We start from the raw sequence: 26447 nt of genomic DNA on the forward strand, positions 1-26447 counted from the left end.
ACACACGTTCTTTTTTTATGTATTATTTTCCATCATGGTCTATCCCAGAAGACTGTGCTATATACAGTCTAATTCCTAGGATGTCTGTTAGCCAATCCTCTTCTCTCCGAACATCAGCCCAAATTTATAAATTATTTTAATGAAAATATATCCAATAAAGTGTTCAACTTTGGATTTTTCTCTCTAAAAAAATGCTATCAATGTAAATGTTTAGAAAGAATGGTCACTAACATAATAATAAAGCTCAGGAAGAAAATAAATGTAACTATATTGGGGCCACAGAGGGATGGAATTCATCTAATCTCATTAAACTCTTAATAAAAACAACTTTTTTTTTAAGACTGGCATAAGTAAACCAAGATACAATTATAAATAATCTTTTGAATCATATTTGAAGTTAAATGCACACTTTAAATAGATACACATAGGAGTTCCTGTTGTGTTGCAGTGGTTAACAAACCCAGCTAGCATACACGAGGATTCGGGTTTGATCCCTGGCCTCACGCAGTGGGTTAAGGATCCAGCGTTGCCGTGTGTTGTGGTGTAGGTTGCAGACTTGGCTCAGATCTGGCATTGCTGTGGCTCTGACGTAGGCCAGTAGCTACAGCTCCAATTGGACCCCTATCCTGGAAACCTCCATATGCCATGGGTGCAGCCCTAAAAAGACAAAAAAAAAAAAAAAGAAAAGAAAGAAAGAAAGAAAATAATACATACACATACATAAATATATATTCAGAACCTCTTAGTAACATCATTCACTAAAAAAGTGAAATGTCATATAAAACATACTATTTTTTTTTTTTTTTTTTTGTCTTTTTGCCATTTTTCTTGGGCCGCTCTCGCAGCATATGTAGATTCCCAGGCTAGAGGTCGAATCAGAGCTGCAGCCACAAGCCTACGCCAGAGCCACTCCAACGCAGGATCCGAGCCTCGTCTGCAACCTACACCACAGCTCACGGCAATGCTGGATCTTTAACCCACTGAGCAAGGCCAGGGATCGAACCTGCAACCTCATGGTTCCTAGTTGGATTCGTTAACCACTGAGCCACGACAGGAGCTCCTATATATAAAGCATATCTTTTAAACCTGATCTTAAAGATCCAAAAATCTATCTAATGATGACTCCAAAGCCTTCATTATAGCTAGGCCACAGAAAATACCAGTACTAAAGAGCATTTCCAGAGTTCCTATCGTGGCACAGCAGAAACAAATCCAACTAGGAACCATGAGGTTGCAGGTTTGATCCCTGGCCTTGCTCAGTGGGTTGAGGATCTGGCATTGCTGTGGCTGTGGCGTAGGCTGGCGACTACAGCTCCAATTAGAACCCTAGGCTGGGAACTTCCATATGCCGCATGTGTGGCCCTAAAAAGACAAAATAAATAAATAAAATTTCACAAAAAAAATTAAGAGCATTTCCATATTCCAACACCTTGACCTCTGCAAAACTATTACCTCCTGCAGCTATGACAGCATCTGCCCATCGCACAGTCTCTTCATCATATTCTCTCCTTTTTACAAGACGAACCTCAATTCCCTCATTTCTAAGATAAAAACAGTAACATAAAGAAGAATATTTTTGAGAGGCAGTTTATTATGACAGATTTAAAATAAAAAAGCAAACAAAAAATTTGTTTTATAAACAAATTTATATTTAGCTTTGTAAGGTCACCTTCATTTTCATTTACTACAACAACCAATTTAACTCTAAGTCAGGAAGCACCTGAATAAACTAATTATCTCCCCCAAAATACCTTTTAAAGCCCCTGATAAATAGCAATAGTGCTTGATTAGAACTTCATTTTCTCTACTCTTTCTGAAGCTAAAATTCATTAATACAAAATGGCCCAGAAGACAAACACCTTAAATGACAATATTTTTAAACTGTAAAACTGAACAGCCATTATTTTAAAACCAACCAATATTTATTGAGTGCCAGACACTGAAACACTGATTAAAATACTTTCTAATTTTGTCTTCACACTGATTCTCTTGCATACACATAAACTTATTCATTGACTCATTTAGTCCTGAATTAGGTGAAGTTTCTACAATTAGAACTTTTAGATATTCAAAGAATATTATAATGAACACCTGTATAATCTACTATTCTATATACGAAGTAAAACATTATACATACAGTTGAACCCTGTGAACAAAATTAACTCTCGGCAGAAAGGGTAATTCTCAGGTAGACCACGTAATAACTGAAAATCTACGAACTTTTCAGACTACAACAAAAATTTCCTTACAAACACTATGATATCAGGTCCATTAGCAACAATATAATTTTCTAAGTATGATTTTATAATAGCAAACTTTACTTAAAAAAATCTAAGTATTAGCTGCTGGTAAAAATAAAAATTGAGACTCCTGAATACCAAAGTCTACCCAAGTCCCAATCCCACAGACTTACCGTAAACTATCTACAATATGTTCCACATTTTTGGTGTGAATGTGATGTCGCTCAAGCAGTCCGCTGTAGCTAGAGCCTTTCAAAGCAAGCTAAATTAAAATAAAATAAATTTTGTCTTATTACATGATATATATTCCATATTATATTTCTTTTGAAAGCCCTATATAAAACAGAATTTAAGGCACATTTTAATGATAACCTGTGAAACCTACAAGTGTAAACTTAACTAGAAAGTCTGGTTCTAGAAACTTATAATTTGGTGTTAGTACCAAATACAGCGTGAAGTTTTCCAATTATATAGTCAACAGGATCTCAAAAATAATACGTTTTGAGCTTGAGTCCTTTATTTTTTAAATAGATTTTTGTTTGTTTGTTTGCTTTTTAGGTTGGGCTGCACCCACAGCATACAGAAGCTCCCAGGCTAGGGGTCCAATCAGAGCTGCAGCTGCCGGCCTACATCACAGCCACAGCAACACAGAATCTGAGCCATGTCGGCAACCTACACCACACCTCATGGCAATGCCAGATCCTTAACCCACTGAGCAAGGCCAGGGATTGAACCCTCAACCTTGTGGTTCCTAATTGAATTCGTTCCCGATGTGCCATGACAGGAACTCTGATTTTTTAAACGGATTTTTAACATACAGCATGTGGCTACTAAAGACCAAATATGAACTAGCATTTTAGAAGGCAGTTAGGTGACCTTTGTTCCACTTGGATTTGCAGTTCTCTTGTGTTCAGATTCATGAACTTCATTTGGAATTTACTCTATACAATCCAAACAAAGGGCTTGTTAGCTCCCTGAGAACGGATAACTTTTAGACATAAAGACATAAACTTTCAAGAACTGTCTTTACCACTCATTTGGAATGACATTTTATAATGTCACTATCTTATCATTAATATTCTTTTAAAGCATATGTCTTTTAAACAATCTATAAAGTAAAATCTTGAAAGAGAAGTTTAGAAACATCCATTTAATCAAAATAGAAAATATGTCCACTAGAGTGTAATGCCAAAATTAAAAGTATGTTCTTTTTTATGGCACACCAAAATTACAACTATTTACAGAGAAAGTGAAGAGAAAATCCAGAAGACTAGCAGAAAAGATCTTCTACAGCTACAGATATAAGAAGGAACCACAATGAGATGGGTAAGAGGCACAGAGACAACACAGTCAATTCCCACGCCCCTAGGTGGGGAAAAATTACAATTGCAGAGGTTCTTCCCAAGGAGCGAGGAGTCTAAGCCCCACACAGTGGATCTGCACTGGAAGATGAGTCCCAAGATTTGGCTTTGAAGGCTAGCAAGGCTTACTTTCAGAAAAGCCAGAACATTATGAGAAATAGAGACTCTACGCCTAAAGGGCACACACAAAATCTCACGTGCTCTGGGACCCAGGGTAGAGGCAATAATTGGAAAGAAGTCTGGGTCAGACCCATCTGCTGATCTAGCAAGCATCACTCTGGAATCCTCCCTCTAGCTTATCAGCTCCAGGACTCAGACCTGTAGGCCTGCTGCCTTAAGAGCCCCTGAGCCCTCAGATGCCTCAGGACCCAGCTCTGTCCACCAGAGAGCCCAGAACCCAGGCCCACACACCAGCACACTCACACTAACCACTGTGACTCTCAGAGTACTGCAGTCAGAGACTCCAGGACCTGGCTCAACTACTAGTGGGCTCACAATAGCCTGGGCACCAGCTTCACACACCAGTGAGTATCAGCCCCAGGAACACCTGGGCCCTGGCCCTACCCACTGTTGGGTTGAAATACCAACTTTGGGGCCCCCAAGCCTCTGTAACCAGAGACCCCAGGACCCAGCCTCAGCCACCAAAGAGCAGGCACCAGCCTGGAGATCCCCTTGGCCCTGGCCCTGCCCACCAGTAGGCAGACACAAGCCCCAAGACACGACATCCTCACAGCCTGCCAATACCAGCTTGGGGACACCTGGGACCCCTCAACCAGCTGCCCCAGGTTCTGATCACACCCACCAGTGGGCTGACACCAGCTTCAAGACACCCCTGACCTTGCAGCCAGTCATGTCAAGAACCAGCCCTGCTCACTAGCTTATCATTAGACCTGGCACCCCCAGCTCTATAACCACCCACTCCAGAACCCAGCCTCGTCTACTAGTAGGCCAGCACTAGTTCAAGAAATCTCAGGGCCCCACAGCCAGCTGTCTTGTGACCCAACCCCACTGAGCAGCATCCAGCAGCCAATGCCAACCAACCAGGTACAGGACCAGCCACACCTACCAGACCACCCACTGTAGCCAGCCCATCACAACAGAAGGACCTATGAGGCCTACATAGAGGGTACCCAGAGGAAAGTGTGCTGCTGGGACACATAGGATCCTACAAAAGGCTGTTCCCCAAAGCTGGAAAACAATCAAACTACCAAACATACAGAAATAAAAATAGCAAATTAGGCAAATAAAAGTGACAGAGGAATAAGGTCCAAACAAATGAACAAAAATTAACCCCAAAAGAAGAATTAAGTGAAGTAGAGATAGGCAATCTGCCTGACAAAGAGTTCAAGGTCATGACAGTAAAGATGTTCAAAGAACTATGGAGAAGACTGGATGAACAGAGCAGAAGTTAGAAGTTTTTAGCAAAGAGTTAGAAAATAGTAAGAAAAACCAGAAATGAAGAATACAATAACTGGAGTTCCCATTGTGGCTCAGCAGTAACAAATCTGTCTAGTACCATGAAGATGTGGGTTCAATCCCCGGCCTTGCTCAGTGGGTTAAGGATCTGTCACTTCTGTGAGCTGCAGTGTAGGCAGCAGACATGGCACAGAACTGGCACTGTTGTAGCTATGGTGTAAGTTGGCAGCTTTAGCTCCAATTTGACCCCTAGCCTGGGAACTTCCACATGCCGTGGGTGTCGCCCTAAAAAGACAAAAATATATATATAATAACTGAAATGAAAAATACACTAGAAGGAATCAATACTATATTAGATGATACAGGGAAACAGATCAATGGACGAGTAATAGAAATCACTGAAGCAAAAGAGAAAAGGAAAAAAGAATAAAAAGAAATGAGAACAGTTCAAGAGACCTCTAGGACAACATCAAGCATGTTAACATTCACATTATGAGGGTCCAAGAAGGAGAAGAGAGAGAGAGAAAGGCGCTGAGAACATATTTGAAGCCATAACAGCTAAAAACTTCCATGACCTGGGAAAGGAAACAGACCTCCTGGTCCAGGAGGCACAAAGTCCCAAACGGGATTAACCCAAAGAGGATCATACACATCACAATTAAAATGGTGAAACTTAAATATGAAGAGAGAATATCAAAATTAGCAAGGGAAAAAGGAACAAGTTACATACAAGGGAACTTCCTTACAGCTATCGGCTGACTTTCTAACAGAAACTCTACAGGTGAGAAGGAAGTGGCATGACATATTTAAAGTGATGAAAGTGAAAACCTACAACCAAAAAGTACTCTATCTGATAAGCTTTCATTCAGATTTGATGGAAAGCTCGAAAGTTTCCCAAACAAGAAAAAGCTAAGAGTCTGGCACCGCTAAAACAAGTTTACAAGAAATATTAAAGGGACTTCTCTAAGGGTAGGTCTTGATTAGAAATAGGAAAATTCCCAAAGGAAAAAGCTCACTGATAAAGGAAAATATAAAGGCAGTAAAACAACCACAGGCAAAGCTAGTAAGAAAGGTTAAAAGACAAAAATATTAAAATTATCTATATCTACAGTAGGTGGGTAAGAGATACACAAAAAGATGTAAAATACAATGTTCAACAGTAAACTTGGGAGGGCATAAAAATGTGACTGAACTTGAGAGTCAGAAACTTAAAAGAGTCTACTAAAATAATTTCATCAAATTTACTGCTTCTGGCCTTCAGATTTCAATTCTTTGTTCAGATTTTTATCTAATGTTCCAGTTTTGGGTTCGGACAATACAGAACATGTACCCTGGAATAAAGGACATAAATCCTACACATGGGTACTACTAATTCCAATCTGGTAGTTTGGGAGCCCTGGTGCTTACTTTCTCGGCTCTCAGAAAACTCCAGAAAATTAAGATTACTAATCAGTTGAGTTGTAGGAAACTTTGAGTTGAGATGGTAAAGGAGGTTTGAATTTGCAGGGGAAATAACTGTGGAAAACAGAAAACTTTAAGTTTTCCACAATTTTAGTAAGTTTTGCTAGCAACACTAAAGTTCATTCAGCATTAGAATACTTAATATTAGAGCAAAAAAATGTCATTTCATAAATTCTTGTTACCATTCAAATTTCTTTTCATAAACTAATTCTCTAATAACTCATGCTCCATATATTTAGAGAATAAAAAAGTTATCATATTAATTATTTCATAAATGATCTAGCTGGTTGGGCTATAAGCTTCATTACCATGGACTGGCTAACTAGGCAGGTAAGAGATAAAACATTTTTAAAAATCACTAATAAATAGCATCATCAGAAAGTCTTAAGTCACTATTCAAGGGGGGTTCTTTTTTTTTAAATTCAAAGGCCAGTAGGAATTTCTAGCTACCTCCTTTGAAAATAACATGACTTCAGAGATTTAAGAACATACTTTAATCAGACAAAAATAAGAACACATGAATTATTTGTAAACTCTCTTACAGTTATGAGATTAGATAAATTACTGAAATTTAGAATACATTTCTCTCTCTTTTTTTTTTTTTTTTGGCCACACCTACAGCACACAGAAGTTCCCAGACCAGGAATCGAACCCACATCACATCAGTGACCCGAGCCACAGCACTGACAACAGGATCCTTAACCCACTGAGCCACCAGGGAATTGCCTAGAACACATTTTCAATTCTGCAATGCTACCCCTGAGGTATTAGTAACAAAGTCTACTATTTTCTTCCTTCTTTCCCCAAAAACTTATTTCTTATCTACATTTAAATTTTTTCTTAAAATTATTCACCAGGATATTCGGAAAACACAATCTAAAAGATTACAAGTATGCACATTTAAGTATAAGCAACAGAATTTCTCCCATAAAATCTCCAAAAGACAACATCACTTCTACAGACAGCTCTGAGATTAAAACAAAATACAGCATAAATGGACAGAAATGAACCACACTTTAAGGTCAGATGTGATAGTTACAACTATTTTCTAAATGGCCCAATTTTATTAAAGTATCACAGACATTTTTACTTGACCACAACTGAAAAATTTTTAAACTTGTTTTACTAATCAGCAGAACTTTACTATTTTTGTACTCCCTGTAATTTCCATGAAAGCTCAGTAAGGGTCTTTAAATAGGTCTTTAAAAATTTAACACATAAGGAGTTCCTTCTGTGGGGCAGGGGGTTAAATGATCAGGCTTGTCTCTTTGGCAGCACGGGTTCGATTCCCAGCCTGGTGTAGTGGGTTAAGGATCAGGCACTGCTGCAGCCTGGCGTAGGTCGCAGCTGTGGCTCAGATTAAATCCCTGGCCTGGGAACTTCCATGTGCCCATGGGGAGAACAAAAAAGAAAAAAGTAATTTAACACATAAGAGGTGGACAAACTTGCAAGACTGTAACAGTTTGACATGTAAACTCACTAGGCATGTAATTGAAGCACTCTTAGAGAAGAATAATCTTAACTAAATGGTACACTAAGAACTATTATTCACAATTGCCTTGGAGTTCCAGTTGTGGCTCAGTTCCTGTCGTGGCTCAGTGGTTAACAAATCTGACTAGGAACCATGAGGTTGTGGGTTTGATCCCTGGCCTCGCTCAGTGGGTTAAGGATCCGATGTTACTGTGAGCTCTGGAGTAAGTTGCAGACACGGCTCAGATCCCAAGTTGCTATGGCTCTGGTATAGGCCGACAGCTACAGCTCCGACTGGACCCCTAGACTGGGAATCTCCATATGCCGTGGGTATGGCCCTAGATAAAGACAAAAAAAAAAAAATTGCCTTAAAAGAATTAGTGGCACCTTGGGAGTTTCCATTGTGGTGCAGCAGAAACAAATCCAACTAGTATCGATGAGGACGCAGGGTTTGATCCCTGACCCCCACTCAGTGGGTTAAGGATCCAGCTTGCTGTGAGCTGTGGTGTAGGTCACAGACATGGTTTGGATCCCATGTGGCTGTGGCTGTGGCCTAGGCCGGCAGCTGTAGATCTGATTAGACCCCTAGCTTGGGAACTGCCATGTGCCACAAGTGTGGCCCTAAAAAAAAAAAAAAAAAAAAAAACACACAAAGAATTAGTGGCACCTGACAGCTAGAGAGTAAACTATTTACCTAGCATGATCAGGTCAGATTCAGAGACCCCTAAGTATTTCTTCAGCTCCATTTGATAATTATCTTGGACCATTTACATTCCATTTATCATTATATTCCATTTATCATTCCTCTCAAGCACGTTCTCTTCCTACTTCTGGATTCCCCTTAATTCTGTTTACTTACACCCTTATATGTTAGAATTGATCAAGTTTTCATCTTTGGCTTTCTTATCCGCTCCCACTTCATTTTTGTTATCTCCCCACTTTAGGGACTTGATCTACCAAGTATACACCAGTACCTATGAAATTATACTGTTAGCTCAAGCCTGTATGTATCTTGAGCTACAGGCTCGAATTTTCAAACACCTTCCTTTATCTCCACCCACAAGTAGATAAAGTACCTCTCCCTCAAACCATCTAAACCTGACAATATATCCCTTCTTCTGATTTGCTCTTCTGAAAACAATACATATGTTAATAATACTTCCATTTACCTGGTCAACAGAATAAAGCCCCAGGTGTCACCCTTAATTCTCCCCCCTCATACTCAATCTCCACAGTCAGTCGCAGTAAAATCCAATAATTATACCTGTGAACTATTTCTCCAATCTGCCCTTTACACTCATGCAGCCACTGCTTGAGTTCTGGACAACATCAGGTCTTCTCTGGTCTCACACAATAGCCTACCTCGGGAATTTTTTTCTTTCTCTTTTTTTACAGCCACAGCTATGGCATATGGAAGTTCCCCGGGCCAAAGATCAAATTGGAACTGCAGCTGTGGCCCACATCACAGCCACAGCAACACCACAGCCACAGCAACACCAGATCCAAGCTGCATCTGTGCCCTACACTACAGCTTTCAGCAACATCAGATCCTTAACCCACTGAGCAAGGCCAGGGATCGAACCTGCTATGTCAGGTTCTTAACCTCCTGAGTTACAATGGCAACTCCTGAAATTTCTAATTTCTCTAAAAAGTATTTTCCAGAATTCTCTTGATGGCACAGTAGGCTAATGATCCAGCTTGTGTCTGCAGCAGTGCCAGTTTGACCTCCAGCCCAGTGCAGTGGTTTAAAACGTAGCTACGGGAGTTCCCGTCGTGGCGCAGTGATTAACGAATGCGACTAGGAACCATGAGGTTGCAGGTTCGGTCCCTGCCCTTGCTCAGTGGGTTAACGATCCGGCGTTGCCGTGAGCTGTGGTGTAGGTTGCAGACGCGGCTCGGATCCTGCGTTGCTGTGGCTCTGGTGTAGGCTGGTGGCTACAGCTCCTAGCCTGGGAACCTCCATATGCCGCAAGAGCAGCCCAAGAAAATGGCAAAAAGACAAAAAAAAAAAGAAAGAAAGAAAAGAAAAAAAAGAAAGAAAGAAAAGAAAAGAAAAGGTAGCTACGGCTCTGATTGGATCCACGGCCTAGGAATTTCCACATGCTGCAGAGATGGCCAAAAAAGAAAAAAAATTATTTCCCATTCCCCCATCTAACCTCCATCACAAGTTTGCTTTCAGAATAGTGAAGTATCAGAAAAACTGACCCATCACTCCACTCTTGTGAAGAGAGAGAAGGGATAAGCAAGCATTGTGTTCTGTTGCTAAGAGTGAAAAGCAGTAGGAGATAAAACCACATCATTTAACAACATCGTAAGCCCCAACCTACCTGTTTAGCCTCAATAATACTCTTGAGCAATGATTTTCAAATTGCCCTTAGAATGGTTACCATATCAATCAAGTGATCATATCCAGCATTATTATTAAAGAGAAAATAAACTATACTACATATAACAAGAGTAAACTGACTCATGATTCCAAATAGGAATGTATCATGATACAAATTTTTTTCCGACTATGGATTAGTCATCTACATTTGGGTTCTTTTTATTGCCAAAAAGATGAACTTTTCCTACTGTCTTGCTAGTACTGTCCTCTCTCCTTCACATATAAATTCTTCCTTATTCTTCAATAGTTAAATCCTAAAATTAAAAGATACAATTTCACTCCCATCACACTGGTAAAAATGTTAACATCTATCAAGTGCTGAGGAGAACACAGGGAATCATTCAACACTTATGGGAAAATTATTTGTACTTTTAATTGCAGCATTTTTTTAAAAATAGAAGCAAAACTGGAAACATCCTAATTATCCAAACAACAGGATACTATATAGCAGTCAAAATGAATTAACGTATATTAACATAGGAGTTCCCGTCGAGGCGCAGTGGAAACGAATCCGACTAGGAACCATGAGGTTGTGAGTTCGATCCCTGGCCTCATTCAGTGGGTTAAGGATACGGCGTTGCCGTGAGCTGTGGTGTAGGTCGCAGATTCGGCTCGGATCTGGTGTTGATGTGGCCGTGGTGTAGGCTGGCGGCTACAATTCAGATTAGAGCCCTAGCCTGGGAACCTCCATATGGCATGGGTTCGGCCCTAAAAAAAAAAAAAAATCTATCAACATAAACTTCAAAACCAATAGTGAATTAGGAAAGCAAATTTCTAAAAAACAGATGCATATTCTAAAGAATGATGTTAGTGATGTGACTTTTTAAAGATACATGAGACATTATATTTTTAATGAAAAGAGTCATATTAACAAATACATAATATATGCATGCAAAAGATACATATAGCAACATCAGGCTAGTAGAACCTTCATATGCTGTAGATGCAGCCCTAAAAAGCAAAAAAAAAAAAAAAAAAAAAAATCTGAAGCAAATATAACAAAATAATATCTGTTAAGTCTAGGTAGTTGGATACACAAGTGTCTAGTTATGTTCTGAAACTTTTCTATATGGTAGAAAAAAACTGAAAAAGAATTCAAAGGTCTTTTCTTCCTCATCCCTACCCATCCCCAAATTATTCTCTTTTCTGTATTCTCATGGACCACTTATAAACAGTAATAATATAACTTATTTTCTCCATGCATTTGGAAACTCTATCTATTCACCATAATTCCCTAGAACTTAGCAGGATGTCCAGTACTTAGTAGGTGCTCAATGACTAGGCTGGTGAATAAATACTTTAAATTGACACTTTAAAGCCAATCAACAAACTTCCTAAATGATGGCCACGGTGATGCTGTAAGCAAGCATTTCTAAAGCAGATCATAACTTTTATCATTCTTTTCTCCACTTACAAAAACAATTTTAATAAAAAGTGAAATATTTAAAAATTATAACTTCCCCTATGAACTTCGCTTTAAAAAAATACTGCATGAGCAGAGATAAATTCACAAACAAATCTTCAGTTACTTCAGTAATCTATCTAGTAAAGGAATCTATTTTGAAGTGACCAAATCAGTGCCATTTTAGGTACATAATTTAATAAATTTAATAGTAGCAATTACATAATGATTATTATTCTGGCTGTAAAGTTAGAATTAATTATGCTGCTTTAAATTATGTAAGTTACAAATTATTTAATTTGATCTTCCTGAATCTATGAAAAAAAGTAGATATTATTCCTATTTCAAAGCCTAAGAGGCTGATAAAGAGTGATAGGTTAGGTTATCTGCTCAGGTTTACAAAGTGATACCAGGATCAAAAATTCAGCTCTCCTGCTCTTAGTTCAGGACTTGTCCACTACCACATGCTAACAATCCTACATTAGCCACATGTTTTATTCTTGCTTGACAATAAAAGCATTATATAATGATGAAGTTCCACAGCCCAAGAACTGTTCTGTTCCTTACCATGTCTACTTCTACCAACTTTCAATGGAGAAGAAAGACAATGGCTGAACTCTGCTTGAAAGCAAAGATTTTACAGAGGTTGGTCTAATATCCTATACAATCTACATCTAGTGGTTTATTATAAAGATTAGCGTGTGTGTGTGTGTGTGTGTGTGTGTGTGTGTGTAATGAATTTTCCTAAAGCATGAAATAACTGGCACACTTGCTGATACTTTGAAACACATATTTCTGTTGCATATTATAATGGTCAGTAATAGTGAAACTCAACTTATACTTTACTAGCTGAGAAGATACTAATGTGCATTAATAAACACTTTTCTTTAGCACAGCTTAAGTCATATAGTTAAAAATACAGAAAAAGTGATCATAGTAAAAAACTACGTTATTTACAATTTCACAGCTGGCCACAGGCTCCCTCCAGTAAGTCTGATACACTGCGAAGGTTGAAAATCAGAATTCTAATGCATATTGGTCAATGATTCTGTTAGTGATGGAATTTCGAACACTGTGATATTCAAAGCTTTTACATCTTTATGGATCTCCTATTTAACTGCAAATATTTACAGGAGTATACCTTATGCCTCTATTTTCCAAATTGTGTTCTAGAGAATATAAGCCATTTTCTGCCAAAAAAAAAAAATTGTGGTCAAATAAAAATCATCTTTTGTTTAGGCTCATGCTTCTCAAACATATTTAACCATGAAACCTCTTTCAGGGACTCACATGGGTTAAGCTCCACCTTAAGTTCTCAGCTACTAAGATCCTTTGGAAGATTGACGGCCAGAAATAAAAGACCTTCACTGGAAGGTGAAAAGAACTAAAAATGATTTAAAATTCAGAAACATTTCACCACCATTTTTAGTAGGGATGGGAACGTGGAGAGGATGATGAGTAAGATACTGTCCTTGACCTCAAGTCTAGAGAATAAGATAACCACAGACCCATAAGATAAAGTGGAAAGCTTGAAGTATTACGAAAATACAGTGAGGAATACCTAATACAACTTTGGTGGCCAGAGAGGCACAGCCAGGTCACCAAGGATGGCTTCCTATGAGAGAAATGGCTGAGCTTGAATTCACAGCAAGAATAGGAATTAACTAGAGGTTGAAGGAACAATCAAAGCAAAAGGGGCTGCAAAAGACACTTATGGATGCAACTCAAATTACCCTAAATACCGTTTTTCACCTACCAGGTTGGCAAAGACCCCAAAACATGACAAACTGCTTATGAAAAAACAGGTACCTTCATATATTGCAAGTGAAAGTATACCCGGGACAACCTCTAAGGGAAGCATATAGGCAACACCTAATAAATTTCAAGTGCACATGCGTTCTGACTCAGCAATTCCACTTCTAGGTATTTATCGTAGAGCTAGAATCATTAACACAAATATTATTCATTACAGGATGTATTTTAATAAATTCAGGCATCTGTACACAATGGAATACTGTATATATAATAAGAAAAACAAAGCACAGAATAGCTTATGCTATCATATGTTATCCCTGGGTAAAATAATGTTATCACTGCGTAAAAAGGGACGGGACAAAGAAAAAGAATATTTCACTGTATTGATTTGTATATATAGATTATTTCTGGAAGGAAACACAAGAAATTGATCAACAAAAACAGAGACAGAAAATAAGAGACTTTTCATTGTACACCCTTCTGTATCTTTTAAATTTTGAGCCAGTTTAATGTGCTCCTGATCCATAAAAAATTAATGAGATAAGCACAACCTCTAATGGAAATTAAAGCAGTTTGAAATCAATGGAAAATGAATTTCAGGTGAAGAACTGATCAGAAATGAAGCTCAAGAATAGAGAGGAGCCAATACACGAAAGGTTTTGTTTAGCACCCCAAGGATAATAAAGATTACCTACAATAGTGTTTCTCAGAGCGTGATCTGGGACCACTTGCAAATCTGGAGGACTTGGTAAAAATGATAATCCTTGGACTAAGCAACCTTAAGGGTATGGTTCAGAGAGGCAGTCTGGGAAGTGAATCCGAACGTGGGGAGGGAGTGGAAGGTAAGGTTCAGGTACCTGCCTTCTACCAATTCCCTGAGTGACTCAGTGGGTTATAGGCAGCTTTTGAGGAGCTCTAAGCAGAGGAGTAGAGTGGCCAGATGTTCACTTTGGATAGACCACTCTGGTTCCTGTGTCTGGAAGATTTGAAAGGAGCGAGGTTCCGTTAGAAGGCTCTGGCAGTACTCCAGATCATGCTCCTTGATACTCATACTGCTTATACTACACTCACTGCACATGAGGCAAAAGTTTCATCTGCCCAAGAACCACAATCTAAGATATGCCATTGTTTTTAGGAACAAAATTCAAGGCACTGCATCTCCCAAACCTGCTAAGAAGGCAATAACTAGGAACAATTTAAGCCAATAATAGTTGGACTACTAAATAAAATTCTATACCCCGTTAGGGAACGAATTAAAAAAAAAAAAAAAACAACTAAAAATGGAAACCATTCAAGGAGTTTGCTTCTGGGGTTGGAAGACTTGGGAGTGGGGGGAGAGAAGAACAGAAACTGCTCATTTCTCAGTTGGTATATATTAAAATATTTGGAAATTAAACCTCTGTGGCTAATAAGGCATGTTAATGATGTCAAAATCCTTTCCAATCAGCTGTGATTCATCTAAAAAGTCTAGTTTGTAAGTGATATCAACTCTGTTAATATAAGTTCCACATCCACCAACAGCTACATCTCTTATGCTGCAAGTAAACTATAATAATAATTTAGCTGCTTCAAAGTCTTGAACCAAGAGAGGTAAAGTCATTGACTAGAAACCCTGTGTTCAGGGTCCCCGTTGTGCCTCTTTTCCTCCCTGGTTGCTTGCAGACTAGCCACCTTCATGAACGACACAGTAACTATGTGGACCAGGAAACTCATGACCAACCCACTGCTTCAGCAGAAACAAACGGTCATCAATGTCCTTTACCCTGGGAAGGCAACAGTACCTAAGACAGAAATTCGGGAAAAACTAGCCAAAATGTACAAGACTACTCCAGATGTCATCTTTGTCTTTGGATTCAGAACCCATTTTGATGGTGGCAAGACAACCAGCTTTGGCATGATTTATGATTCCTTGGATTATGCAAAGAAAAATGAGCCCAAACACAGGCTTGCAACGCAGGACTTGTATGAGAAGAAAAAGACCCCGAGAAAACAGAGAAAAGAACGCAAGAACAGGATGAAGAAAGTCAGGGGAACTGCAAAGGCCAATGTGGGTGCTGGCAAAAAGGAGTAAAGATTCTGCAGTGACTGTGTCTATGGTGATTGTGCAAAATTTTCATGAGGGGCCTAATAAACTAAGAACTTTTACTTGTCAAAAACAAAAAAACAAACAAACAAAAAAAACAGAGTTCCCATTGTGGCTCAGTGGGTTAAGAATCCTCTCTGTGAAGATGTGGGTTTGATCTTTGGCCTGGCTCAGCGTATTAAGGATCCAGCATTGCTGTGGCTGTGGCACAAGCTGGCAGCTACAGCTCTGATTTGACCCCTAGCTGGGGAACTTCCATATGCTGCAAGTGTGGCCCTAAAAAGAAAGAAAGAAAGAAGGAAGGAAGGAAGGAAGGAAGGAAGGAAGGAAGGAAGGAAAGAAAGAAAGAAAGAAAGAAAGAAAGAAAGAAAGAAAGAAAGAGAGAAAGGAGCCCTGTATTCACAAGAAGAGTCATCCATCAGTGAGGTGGAAGGGAAAAGTAAGAATTAAAAATAAACCAATGTAACCAATATGAAAGAGTAACTGAAAGTCAAACTTTGACCCAGTCTGTACATGCTTTATCAACTACGAAGTATTTCCTCTCATTGTTTAAATTTCTATGAAGTTAGAGAACCATGAGGCTTCAGGGTATGAAATTATACAGGCACTCCTCCACTTGCATTTTAACAAGTAACCTAATAGAGATCTATTTTGCCACAAAACCACCAGCATAACAACAGAGAACCCTCTGATACAAAACCTCAGGTTACCAGGCCACTACAGACAGAGCAGCCATGGTGCCAGAAGACTTAAGTAAGTACTTGGCACTTTCGTTTATACCCAATTCACGTGATTCATATGCCTCGGTATCTTTTTCTCCAGTAATATAATAAACAGTATTAATCATCTTACCATTCCTATTACCGAATCCCATTTTAGAATAACTTCACATAGTGTAATATTATTTGGTCCATTCCTGGTCTCTGGTCTGGGCTCCACCTAATGTTATTCCATTCTGAATACTGGCCTTTACATAAATACTAAATTCAAATCATTCAGAAATGAATCCAACAAAATTTACCTGAAATAACAACTTCAAAACTGTGTTATACAGTCCAGAAGTTTTACTTCAAAAGTTTTCTTATTCCCAACAGCATACAGAGCAATAGGCAAATATTTACTTGTCACAGATTTCTCTAGATAAGTGGAGTGGGTGTACTAGGTAATTCGATTTTTAAAAACTTGATTTGCCTTACATTTTAAAAGTTTTGATTGGTGACAATCTAGTTTAGAGCTCCAAGAGTTAATCTAATTCAGATGCCATCCATATTCTTGAGGCCTTGAAAAAGTTACTCAGAGTTTCAAAATACCAGAGCTATCTAGTCCAAACCTAGTATTTCACATAATGAACGAGGTGAAATCACTTTGAAAACTGACAGTACTACACAGAAAGTATCATTTTCACCCAGGAAGTTAAAAGCAGAGGAAATTAACCACACAGAACCTGGGCCTGGCTCCAAGATCCTGGTCCCCCAATCCCACACTTTGAACATGCAAATCAAGTATATTACTTTATACTGTTGTGGGAGGCTTTCATAAAATTGTATGAAGAATGTATCTATGGGTGTACTGCATTTGACAATTTCTAAAAAGCAGATCTTGCAAAATTAGGAGTACAACTCAAGAGGCACACCTCTTCCCTAAGTCAGAATCATTTGCTTCTAAAATTATTATTCTCTAACTCATCCTCAATTCCACTCCCTAACACAAACTCCATTACTACAACCTCCTGCTCAAAGTGTCTGCTGACTTACTCCTTAAACAATGCAAATATTTTCTAGAAATTGCTACCTTCAAACACTTAGGGAAAAGGAGAGAAATGTGCACCTCCTATTTCCATCTGATGGATACAGAGTCCTCTTCAATGAAGGCATTAAACAATGAAGAAGGTTAATGCTGAAAATAGATTCCGTAGTTAAACAGGATGATTTTACAATTTCATTTTGATACCTCTACAAAATATTACCAAAAGTTGCTGGTTATGAACCAGAAGTTTAAAACACACTACTCTGCCCTTGCACAGAATTCTACGAGATGTTAATGCCAAAGCCTTTTGGTGCAGTGTCAACGGTTAGATTTCCAACGGAGATTTTTCTGGACCTATACTGTTCGTAGCAGCGTGACTCTCCCTTCCCCAAAGTGGGCTGGGGGCATAGAATCAGAAGTTCCCAACAAACAGTGAAGATAACATTCAGGGTGTTGTTAGGTGTATTTACATACTTTGCAAAGGTATTAGTAAATATCTATACTAAATTTAGACTATTGTGTAGGCACGAATACATTACAGACGTAGGCACTTTACATTTCATAGTTACCAGGTTTACCTGCTTTTTGTCTGGACCTCTCTACTTAATAAAGTGTATTCAAAGTCAAATTTTCTCCCGTGCTTTTCCAGCACCAAAGACACGTGAGCTTTTAAAACAAAGTACTGGAACCTCTTCGGACCACCACGTTCCAGCACGGAAAAGGCTTCCCCAGACCGACCTTCCGAGTGCCCTGGGCCTCGCAGTCCTGCCTGTAAAAGGGGGTGTGTCCGCGGAATCGCGGCCCTCTTTTCTGTTGCCCGCAGCAGCGCCCAGAGTTCCCCTTTCCACCGGCGGCCTGGGGAGCCGTTCCCAGAGCGTCCAGACATCACACACCGGCCCACCTAGCTTGGGGCTGTTGTTGTTCTTCCCAAAAAGGAGGTGGGGGTGGAGAAGGCACAAATCCCCAAACCTCTCCCACTGCAGGAGCCCCTCTTCCCCACCCAAGGCTTCCGCGAGACGCCCCCGCCTTAAGGGTCTTCACACCTTCAGTGACCCCCTCCCTTTCTACACACACAGACGCGGGGTACACGCGGGGGTGGGGGTGGTACGAGAGAAGTCAGAGGGCGTGGAGGGCAGTGAGCTGGGTAGGCAAGGCATCTAGTACATTCCGGGAAGAAGGATCGCCCCAAGATGTCTCGGCCGAGGAGGCCCAGTCACCCCCCACCCCCAAAAGTCGCGGCCGAGCCAGGGAGCGAACCGGGGCCGGGTTGAGACACGAGGGCGGGGGCCACCAGGACCCACCAGCTGCTTCAAGTCCTCTTCCGAAAGCTCCGCGTAACGGTATCGCTGCTGCTCGAACTCGTACCGGGTGGTTTTGGCCACCACCACCACCCGGGACGGGCGGAAGCCGCCGTCGGGGCGGCTGCCGCAGCCCGCCAGCTCGCGCGGGTGCCCGTGCCCCAGGTGCCGCCGGCCGTCACCGTCACTGCTGAGACGCGGCCGCGCGGCGGGGCCTCCCGCGCCCGGCCCACTCAGTGCCGCTGCCCGGCCGCCCGCCACGCGACGACAGCTGCCCAGCAGGAAACCTCGGTAACAAGTCATCGTCGGCCCGGCAGCGGCTGCAGCCCCGGGCTCCTGCCACCGCTCCGCGCCACCCCGGCCTCTGTTTCCGCGCCGGGCGGGCAGAGATTAAGTGCAGGGCCGTGCGTTGCCCGCGCCCGGAGGGGGACGTGCCCAGACGTTGACGGGGGCGGGGAAAACCGGCCGATTGGGGGGCCGGAGCGCCCACGCGAGGGAAAAGTGGGCGGGGAAGAGCTGGAGGCCTCTGGGAGGTGGGTTGTATTTGTTTGGGTATCCCTTTCCATCCACGCCTGCGCAGTGGCCGCTTCCCCCCGCCCGGGCGGAGGAGAGAGCGACCTCCAGCTCCACCCATTTCTCCCCAACGCGGTCTGCGCCCTCACCCAGGCCAACACTGCCAGCCAATCAGAGCCCGAGGTGGCTTCGGAAGCCGAGGAGCTGCGGGGATTGGCTGCAGCCCGGGAAAAGCTGAAGTTCTATTTGATGTTGGCGCTGCCCCAGGAACAGTGGAACTGGTTTGAGGCGGTGCCGAGGCTGTGCGTGCGGTTTTGAGCGACTGGCGGGAAAGCAGGTGCGGCCGTAACTTCTCGCTCTGGGTCAGTTCTTGGTTATTGCACAGATGACTAGACCCTTTTTTCGTTCATTCAACCAACATGTATTAGATGGCTGATATGTCCGGCGTTGGGCCAGTGGCCGAACGGACCAGGACCCGCTGCACGATTTGGGGGGCCCAGTGCAAAATGAACACGTAGAGGCTCTTTAGAAATTGTTAAGACTTGCAGAGGGACAGAGGGCAGTACACCAGAGCACTGGTCTCATCTAAGCATGGTCCAGTGTGGGACTGCGCTGGTCCCAGGACCTGCTGACACCAAAAAACTATTGCCCCGGAGGGAGAAAGGGGTGTAGCTTTGGAGAAAGTTGGAGGATAATGGGTAGTGGAGTCTGGCCAAGTGGAGCATTTCTAGGTGGGGAGATATGGTTGGAAAAGTAGATAGGAAAGGAGTGACGGGTTAAGAATGTTAATAATTTGGACCTTATCTTGTGGGCGGTAGTTAGCCTTTTGAAGGCTTTTGACTGGAAAAATTGAGTCCTGAGAGCAATGTTTGGGGACAATTGATCTAGGTCTGGAATGTGGAACAAATTGGTAGGCAAGAGGAAGAAGGAGATTTGGGCGCTGCCAACAGTTACACTTGTACCTGAGCTAGAGTAGATGTAATGGAAATGGAAGAAATCCTCCTATTATTGGAAGAGAACCAAATGACAGTGCACATCCTATTTGTTTCTCCCCCTCACTCTTTAGATCCATTTGCTTTAGCACCCTCTTTTCTTTGTAGTCCTAGCACTATCAGTAACTAGCTTTTGGACTTTGGGCAAGTTGCTTCATCTTTGGGACCTGGGCCTCAGAATCCTCATCTATAAAGTGAGGAAGTTGAACTAGTGTGATACCAAGATTCTGTCAAACCCAAGTTGATTCCATTTTACTTTTCAGCAAGCCACCCACCACGGACATTCACTCAAGGGTCCATTGAATGTTTATTGAGTCCCTACTATGTGCCAGTTAGTATGTTAGCCTGGGAAATACACAATAGGTGGGGTCTGATAGATGTTTGCTTTTAGTAGGTCACTGACCCCTTCTGGCCTCGAACTTTGCCCCACAGCAGCTGCAAATAGCAACTAGTAGTGGACTCTTAGGCACACTTTTAAATTCTGTGGGATGTGAGTTACTGATTTATAACTTTGGACATCCTCAAGGTCCTTTCTGTGCTTATCATTTCAACACTTTATAATGCCTTAGATATTAGGAAGGAATAAAAGGTAGAAGTCAACAGATGACACTGAAGTTTGAAACTTGGGTGACTAGGAGACTATTAATTGATCCATTTGACAGAAAAAAAATGAATCTAGAAAACCTGTTTGGATCAAAATATATGAGTTTTTTCATGCATATGCAAAATTTCAGACCTCTTCTCTACCCATTTCACAGGTACAAACTCTTACTTTTGCATCCACCCCCATTTCCAGTTACGAACTTATCTACATTGACCTCCCATTTGGGATATCACTTTGTCCACTGATATTTGTGGATCCCATCTCCTTCCACTGCCTCGAAAATAGTACTCCATCAAGTTATCCCCTTTAAAATATCTTTAATTCTCCCTGTCTGTTGGATTGTCCTCTTCACTACTTAAAGATGCTCATGTACCTGACATCTTTACATTTTCTTAAAAAACACCAACTGTCGAAGCCCTGGCTTTTTACACATTGTTTGTCTTCACTTTGTTAACTAGGATTCTTGAAAGAGTAGCTGGCCCATCATTGCCACATCCCTGCTTCCTCTTCATTCATCACCCTGTTGTAATCTGATTTCTCTCCGCAACCTGACTAATGACTGCCATTTCCAAAGTGACCAAAGAACTGATTATAAACTCAGAAGACATTTTTCCTCCCTTGAATGACTAGATCTTTCTGCAGCATTTAAAATGGTCATCACTTCCTTTTGAAATGTTATACTCTGGCTTACAACACACCAGTCCCTAACGGTGTTCCTCCCATTTATCTGTCCCCTTTCTGGGTTCTTCTTCCTAAGCTTGTGTTCCGGATGTATCCTTCCCTTCCCTTGCCCTGCTTTGCCTGGCCTTGCCTTCCCTTCCCTTCATTGTCGCTCTCTCTCTCTCTTCTCCTCTTCTGCTTGAGTTGTTATATTCTTGTGTAATGAAAAGAGCTTGAGTTTGGAATTTTAAAAGACCTGGGTTCAAATCCCAGTTATTTATTACTTCTGTCAACCTTGGACAAATTTCTTAACCTTTCTGAGCCTACTTCTGCGTATACAAAATATAATAGCTACCTTTAAAGTCGTAAAGGTATGTGCAGATGCATAGCCATATGCTCATTACGAAGTACTCACTTGGCAAATATTAGCCCTTTTACTTCAGCTACAACTAGTAACTCTAGCCCAGGCTGTAAGGATGTTACCTCCTTATTTCTAGCTTCTTGTTGGATAACGCCTCTTGAGTCTTATACATACAACACATGTCAATGGAGTTCAGATTATACTTGATTGCCTGCTATGGTCAAGACATCCTGCTAGGTGCCTGAGTTAAAATGGTAAATAAAAAGGAGTCTCTTCCCTTGAAGAACATAAAGTCTGTGCAGTGATAAAATTATACACAGGATGTGATAGGAATTCGGAGGAACAGGTCTTAACTCAGCCTAAGAGGAGTTAGGGAAAACTTTTTGGAAATGTCTTAAACTAAGCCTTAAAGAATGAGTTCGGTATTAGCCAGAATCAGCAAGAGTAAGAAAGGAATTCCACAGAGGAAACAGCATGAGCAAAGGTATGGGGCAACAAAATAGCAGTTCTGAATTCTTAGAGCATTTCCAGGGAGGAAGGCAACAGTGGGAGGTGAGGGAGGCTAGAGAGGTAGGCGGGGAAAGTCCTGGAAAGCATTAAGCTTTCCTTAGGAAGTGGCTTTATCCTGTATATGTTAGGAAGGAAGTAAAAGGAAAAAATGACATGGTTAGCTTTGCAAAAATTGTGAAAAGAGATTTCTTAGAAGAAATGCAAGCACTTTCAAATATCTGAAAGGCTCAACTTTATTAGAAATTGGAAAAATACAAATTAAGGTAATAGAGAAATAATCTTTTATATCCACAAGATTGGCAGAAATTTTGGTAATTCCCTAATTGTTTGAAAACTATTATACATCAATTCTTTATTAAGCTAAACAGTTGCCAGTTATTTCAATAACTCCTCCAATGCCATAGTTTCCATTATCATCTTAGAAATTTCAAATATGTTCATGTATTCGAGTTTGTCATTTCCAAATCTGATGTCAAAAATTACTCAGTACCATGGGTATAATCTGGCCATTGCAATGTGTTGGCATTCACTTTTTTTTTTTTTTTTTTTGTCTTTTTAGGGCCACACCCATGGTATACGGAGATTCCCAGGCTAGGGGCTGAATCAGAGCTGTAGCTCCTGGCCTACACCACAGCCCCAGCAACTGGGGATCCAAGCCACATCTGTGGCCTGCACCACAGCTCACGGCAACATGGATCCTTAACCCACTGAGCAAGGCCAGAGATCAAACCTGCGTCCTCATGGATGCTAGTCAGGTTTGTTTCTGCTGAGCCACGATGGGAACTCCAGTATTCACATATTTAATATCAGTTTCAACTACCCTCAAATAATTAAAAATCTGTATTATTACAGGTTTTCAGCCCTTTTGACAAAGCTGCTTTTGACTGAACTTTTGACAAAGCTGGTATGCTTTTCTAGTGAATGACCCTTACACAAACACCTCGTAGCCACATCTCAAGCAAGCTTAATTGTTCTCAACATTTTATGGGAATAATTATGTATCATTGTAGTTGTCACTACTTGAAGATTTACAACAGTTAATTAAGACTTATCCCTCCTAACCCCTAGAGCTCCCTCCAGCTCACCTCTTGTACATTCTGACTATGAAAGATATATACCCTCTCCTGGCTTTTTAAAAAATGACACCCATAGGAGTTCCCATCATGGCGCAGTGGTGAACAAATCCGACTAAGAACCATGAGGTTGTGGGTTCAGTCCCTGGCCTTGCTCAGTGGGTTAAGGATCTGGGGTTGACGTGAGCTGTGGTGTAGGTCGCAGATGTGGTTGGGATCTGTTGTTGCTGTGGCTGTGGTGTAGGCCGGCAGCAACAGCTCTGATTAGACCCCTATCCTGGGAACCTCCATATGCTGTGGGTGCCGCCCTAAAAAGGCAAAAGACACACACACACACACACACACACACACACACACACGCAAAGACACCCATATACTCTAAGACCTGTATAAGGTATTAGTCTCCAACAACTAAGGGTTCCTGGCTTTGGCAGTAATTGATGTAAAATAATTTTAAAAAACACCATTTTGCTGGCTTATAATTAAGCTGAATAACTTGGTGCAAAAGTCCTATTGATAGAAAGGATGTTTAGATTATGCTAATATGTAACTGGATATTCATATAAAATGTATACCTAGTATATTGGGGGACTACTTAAGTAAACTTTTTTTGGCTGCACCTTTGGTACGTGGAAATCCCAAGGCCGGGAATCAAACCTGTGGCACAGCAGCAACCAGAGCCACAGCAGTGGCAATTTTGGAGACTTAATTCACTGAGCCACTGGGGAATTCCTATCAAAGTAAATTTTAATAAAAAGCAGCTTCTATGAGAGATGTATGCTTTGAAATTACGTACTTAGTAACTTATGGAAATCAATATTATTGTATGATTGATCTCTTCACATTAAAGGGAGAGCAGGGACAAAGGGTACAGAAAAGCCGAAAAGCGTAGATGAAGAAACCTACCTGGCCAGCACTTTGATGTTAGACTTCCTAGCCTCCCAAACTGTGAGAAATAAATTTCAGGTGTTTAAACCACCCAGCTTGCAGTAGATTAAGATGCGTCTAATAGGAGAATGGTTTGGCAATCACAATCAAAAGTCATTTTGAAGCCATGGGGTGGTCAAACTGAATTGAAAAATGAAATATGTCTATTAGCACTGAGACTAATTTTCTCCTGTGACTCCTAAAGTGTCTCTGTACCAAATCCCAAAAGAGGAGCATCAAAATTATATTGCATGATTGTTGCAATTACTGTGGTTTACCATAATAATGGCATTTAAGAAAAAAATTCATTTGGCTACATATGATATATCTTTTTTTAAAAAGGTCTCTGTACAGCCACACCTACTAGAATATTAATGACAATTTTATTACATAAATCAAGCAAAGAACAAGTTAACATATTTCACTTTTTGTTTACTTACTATTTGGATACATAGGTAATGTATTTTGTTCATTCTCAACAACTATCAATACTGACCATGAGTTAAGCATATATAAGGTGCAGTAGATACAAGTGCAAGAACAGATCCTCTTTTTAAAGGAATTCATATCATGAATATGTAATCTTACAGAATTAAGAAATCCAAAAGTAAAATGAAAATACACATTTCCCAGGAGAAAACATGATTTTATGAGATGTCATCATGCAGTTGTAATGTTTTTCAAAGAAATGACTTTGGAAGTTTTGTAAAATGCTATATTTTATGGCCAGATAACATATGACAAAAATAAACAATTTCAGTTAAATATTTATCAAATCTAGTGATTTGAAATTTTAATTATTGTATCCATCAATGTGACGAAGAGTCCAAATTCGTTACCAAATCCTATTCTAAATTAACTGCTTTAAAAGTGATAAATTTGGAAGGTCCAAAGGCTGTGTATTTCTTAAATTCTGTCATTTTCTCCTCAATGATCAAAATATAAAACCTCAGAATTATTAGACTACATAAGACAAAGATTTTAATTGCAGCAAATTATATTTTTTGAGCTTTCTATAACAACTGTTCAAGGAATGAATAGATCTTCTCATTTACTTAGGTGGTTTAGTTTTTTTCAGGAAGGTGATCTTTTTGTAGATGTTGTCTTGTTTACAGTAGGTAGCACTCATGGACAGACAACTGACTGTCTGTGGGTCCACCTAGAAGAGTCTGTGATATAAATTTAAATAATATATAATATTATATTCAGTTAGGTTTAATGGTGAATACAACTGAACATGAATAGTCATGAATATGCCTTCTAGTGAGGAAGTGAAATATATAGAATCTGCATTTTTATGAGTACCATTTGGAAATGTCACTAATTTTAAATGTGACATTTTCAGATAATTAAAGCCTTTCTTGATTCATGGGTAACAACGTTTTAAAAAATCAGACATCTTATTGCTTCCATAATATTTTTGCATTTGTATGCAATACCTCCTGCAGAAGGTACTAAGTGAAAATGGAGAAAGGTATGGAAAGGGGGGTTCTTAAGATTGACAGTTACTTTGCCTCATTTTCATTGTTTCTCATTTTGTATGAATGTAGTTTCTAAAATAGAATATAGTAGAATATAGATTCTCTTCATAAACACGTATCATTTGTTAATGAGCTAATTTTGCCATTGAATAATCCTTATTGCAAGTTAACACTTGTAATGGATACCGTCATTTTCTAATAGACCCCATTTTATTATTGACAATATAAGTAGTATAACAATATAAAGAATTTTATTTATACACTTCATAGATTCCAAAAAATAATAAACCATTTGTTTAGTAGTAACAAGAACAATCATATTCACTTAGTTCTCTAACTTGCTGAGTCTAGCAGTTTATGGTCCTGCTCTGCATGTTTTGTGCATTTTTCTTCTCAATTCCTTTTTTTTTTTTTGTCTTTTTGCCATTTCTAGGGCCACACCCACAGCATATGGAGGTTCCCAGGCTAGGGGTCCAATCAGAGCTATAGCTGCCGGCCTACAACCACAGCCACAGCAACGCCAGATCCGAGCTGCGTCTGCCACCTATACCACAGTTCATGGCAACGACGGATCCTTAACCCACTGAGCGAGGCCAGGGATTGAACCTGCAACCCCACGGTTCCTAGTCGGATTCATTTCCTCTGTGCCACTATGGGAACTCCTCAATTCCATTTTTAATAGTAGGCCAAGGAAGCTATTTCATCAAG

At 40.4% G+C, this 26447-nt stretch overlaps 2 protein-coding genes and 1 pseudogene across 5 annotated transcripts in view; 1 reads left to right on the forward strand and 2 right to left on the reverse strand.

The window, feature by feature from the left end:
• NADK2 (NAD kinase 2, mitochondrial) overlaps positions 1 to 19028 on the reverse strand; it is a 49891-nt gene extending 30863 nt beyond the window's left edge. Inside the window, exons 1-3 of one of the 2 annotated variants that reach the window (XM_003359754.4) lie at positions 18622 to 19028; positions 2414 to 2502; positions 1453 to 1541 (exon numbers count right to left, since the gene is read on the reverse strand). In XM_003359754.4, coding sequence (XP_003359802.2) covers positions 1453 to 1541; positions 2414 to 2502; positions 18622 to 18921 — 478 coding nt within the window. In that variant the 5' untranslated portion in view covers positions 18922 to 19028. The remainder of the gene's footprint in view (positions 1 to 1452; positions 1542 to 2413; positions 2503 to 18621) is intronic. The other variant, XM_003133885.4, reaches the window with a different exon arrangement.
• On the forward strand, positions 15141 to 15637 carry LOC100515348 (annotated as a pseudogene). Its single transcript, XR_001304737.2, has one exon. The product of XR_001304737.2 is annotated as a 40S ribosomal protein S24 pseudogene (transcript).
• The window catches only part of RANBP3L (RAN binding protein 3 like), a 49483-nt gene continuing 47658 nt past the window's right edge, over positions 24623 to 26447 (reverse strand). For both annotated transcript variants that reach the window (XM_021076595.1, XM_021076594.1), the window contains one exon: positions 24623 to 25427. In XM_021076595.1, coding sequence (XP_020932254.1) covers positions 25384 to 25427 — 44 coding nt within the window. In that variant the 3' untranslated portion in view covers positions 24623 to 25383. The remainder of the gene's footprint in view (positions 25428 to 26447) is intronic.

Source organism: Sus scrofa, chromosome 16 (assembly GCF_000003025.6).
Source record: "Sus scrofa isolate TJ Tabasco breed Duroc chromosome 16, Sscrofa11.1, whole genome shotgun sequence".
NCBI lineage: Eukaryota > Metazoa > Chordata > Mammalia > Artiodactyla > Suidae > Sus > Sus scrofa.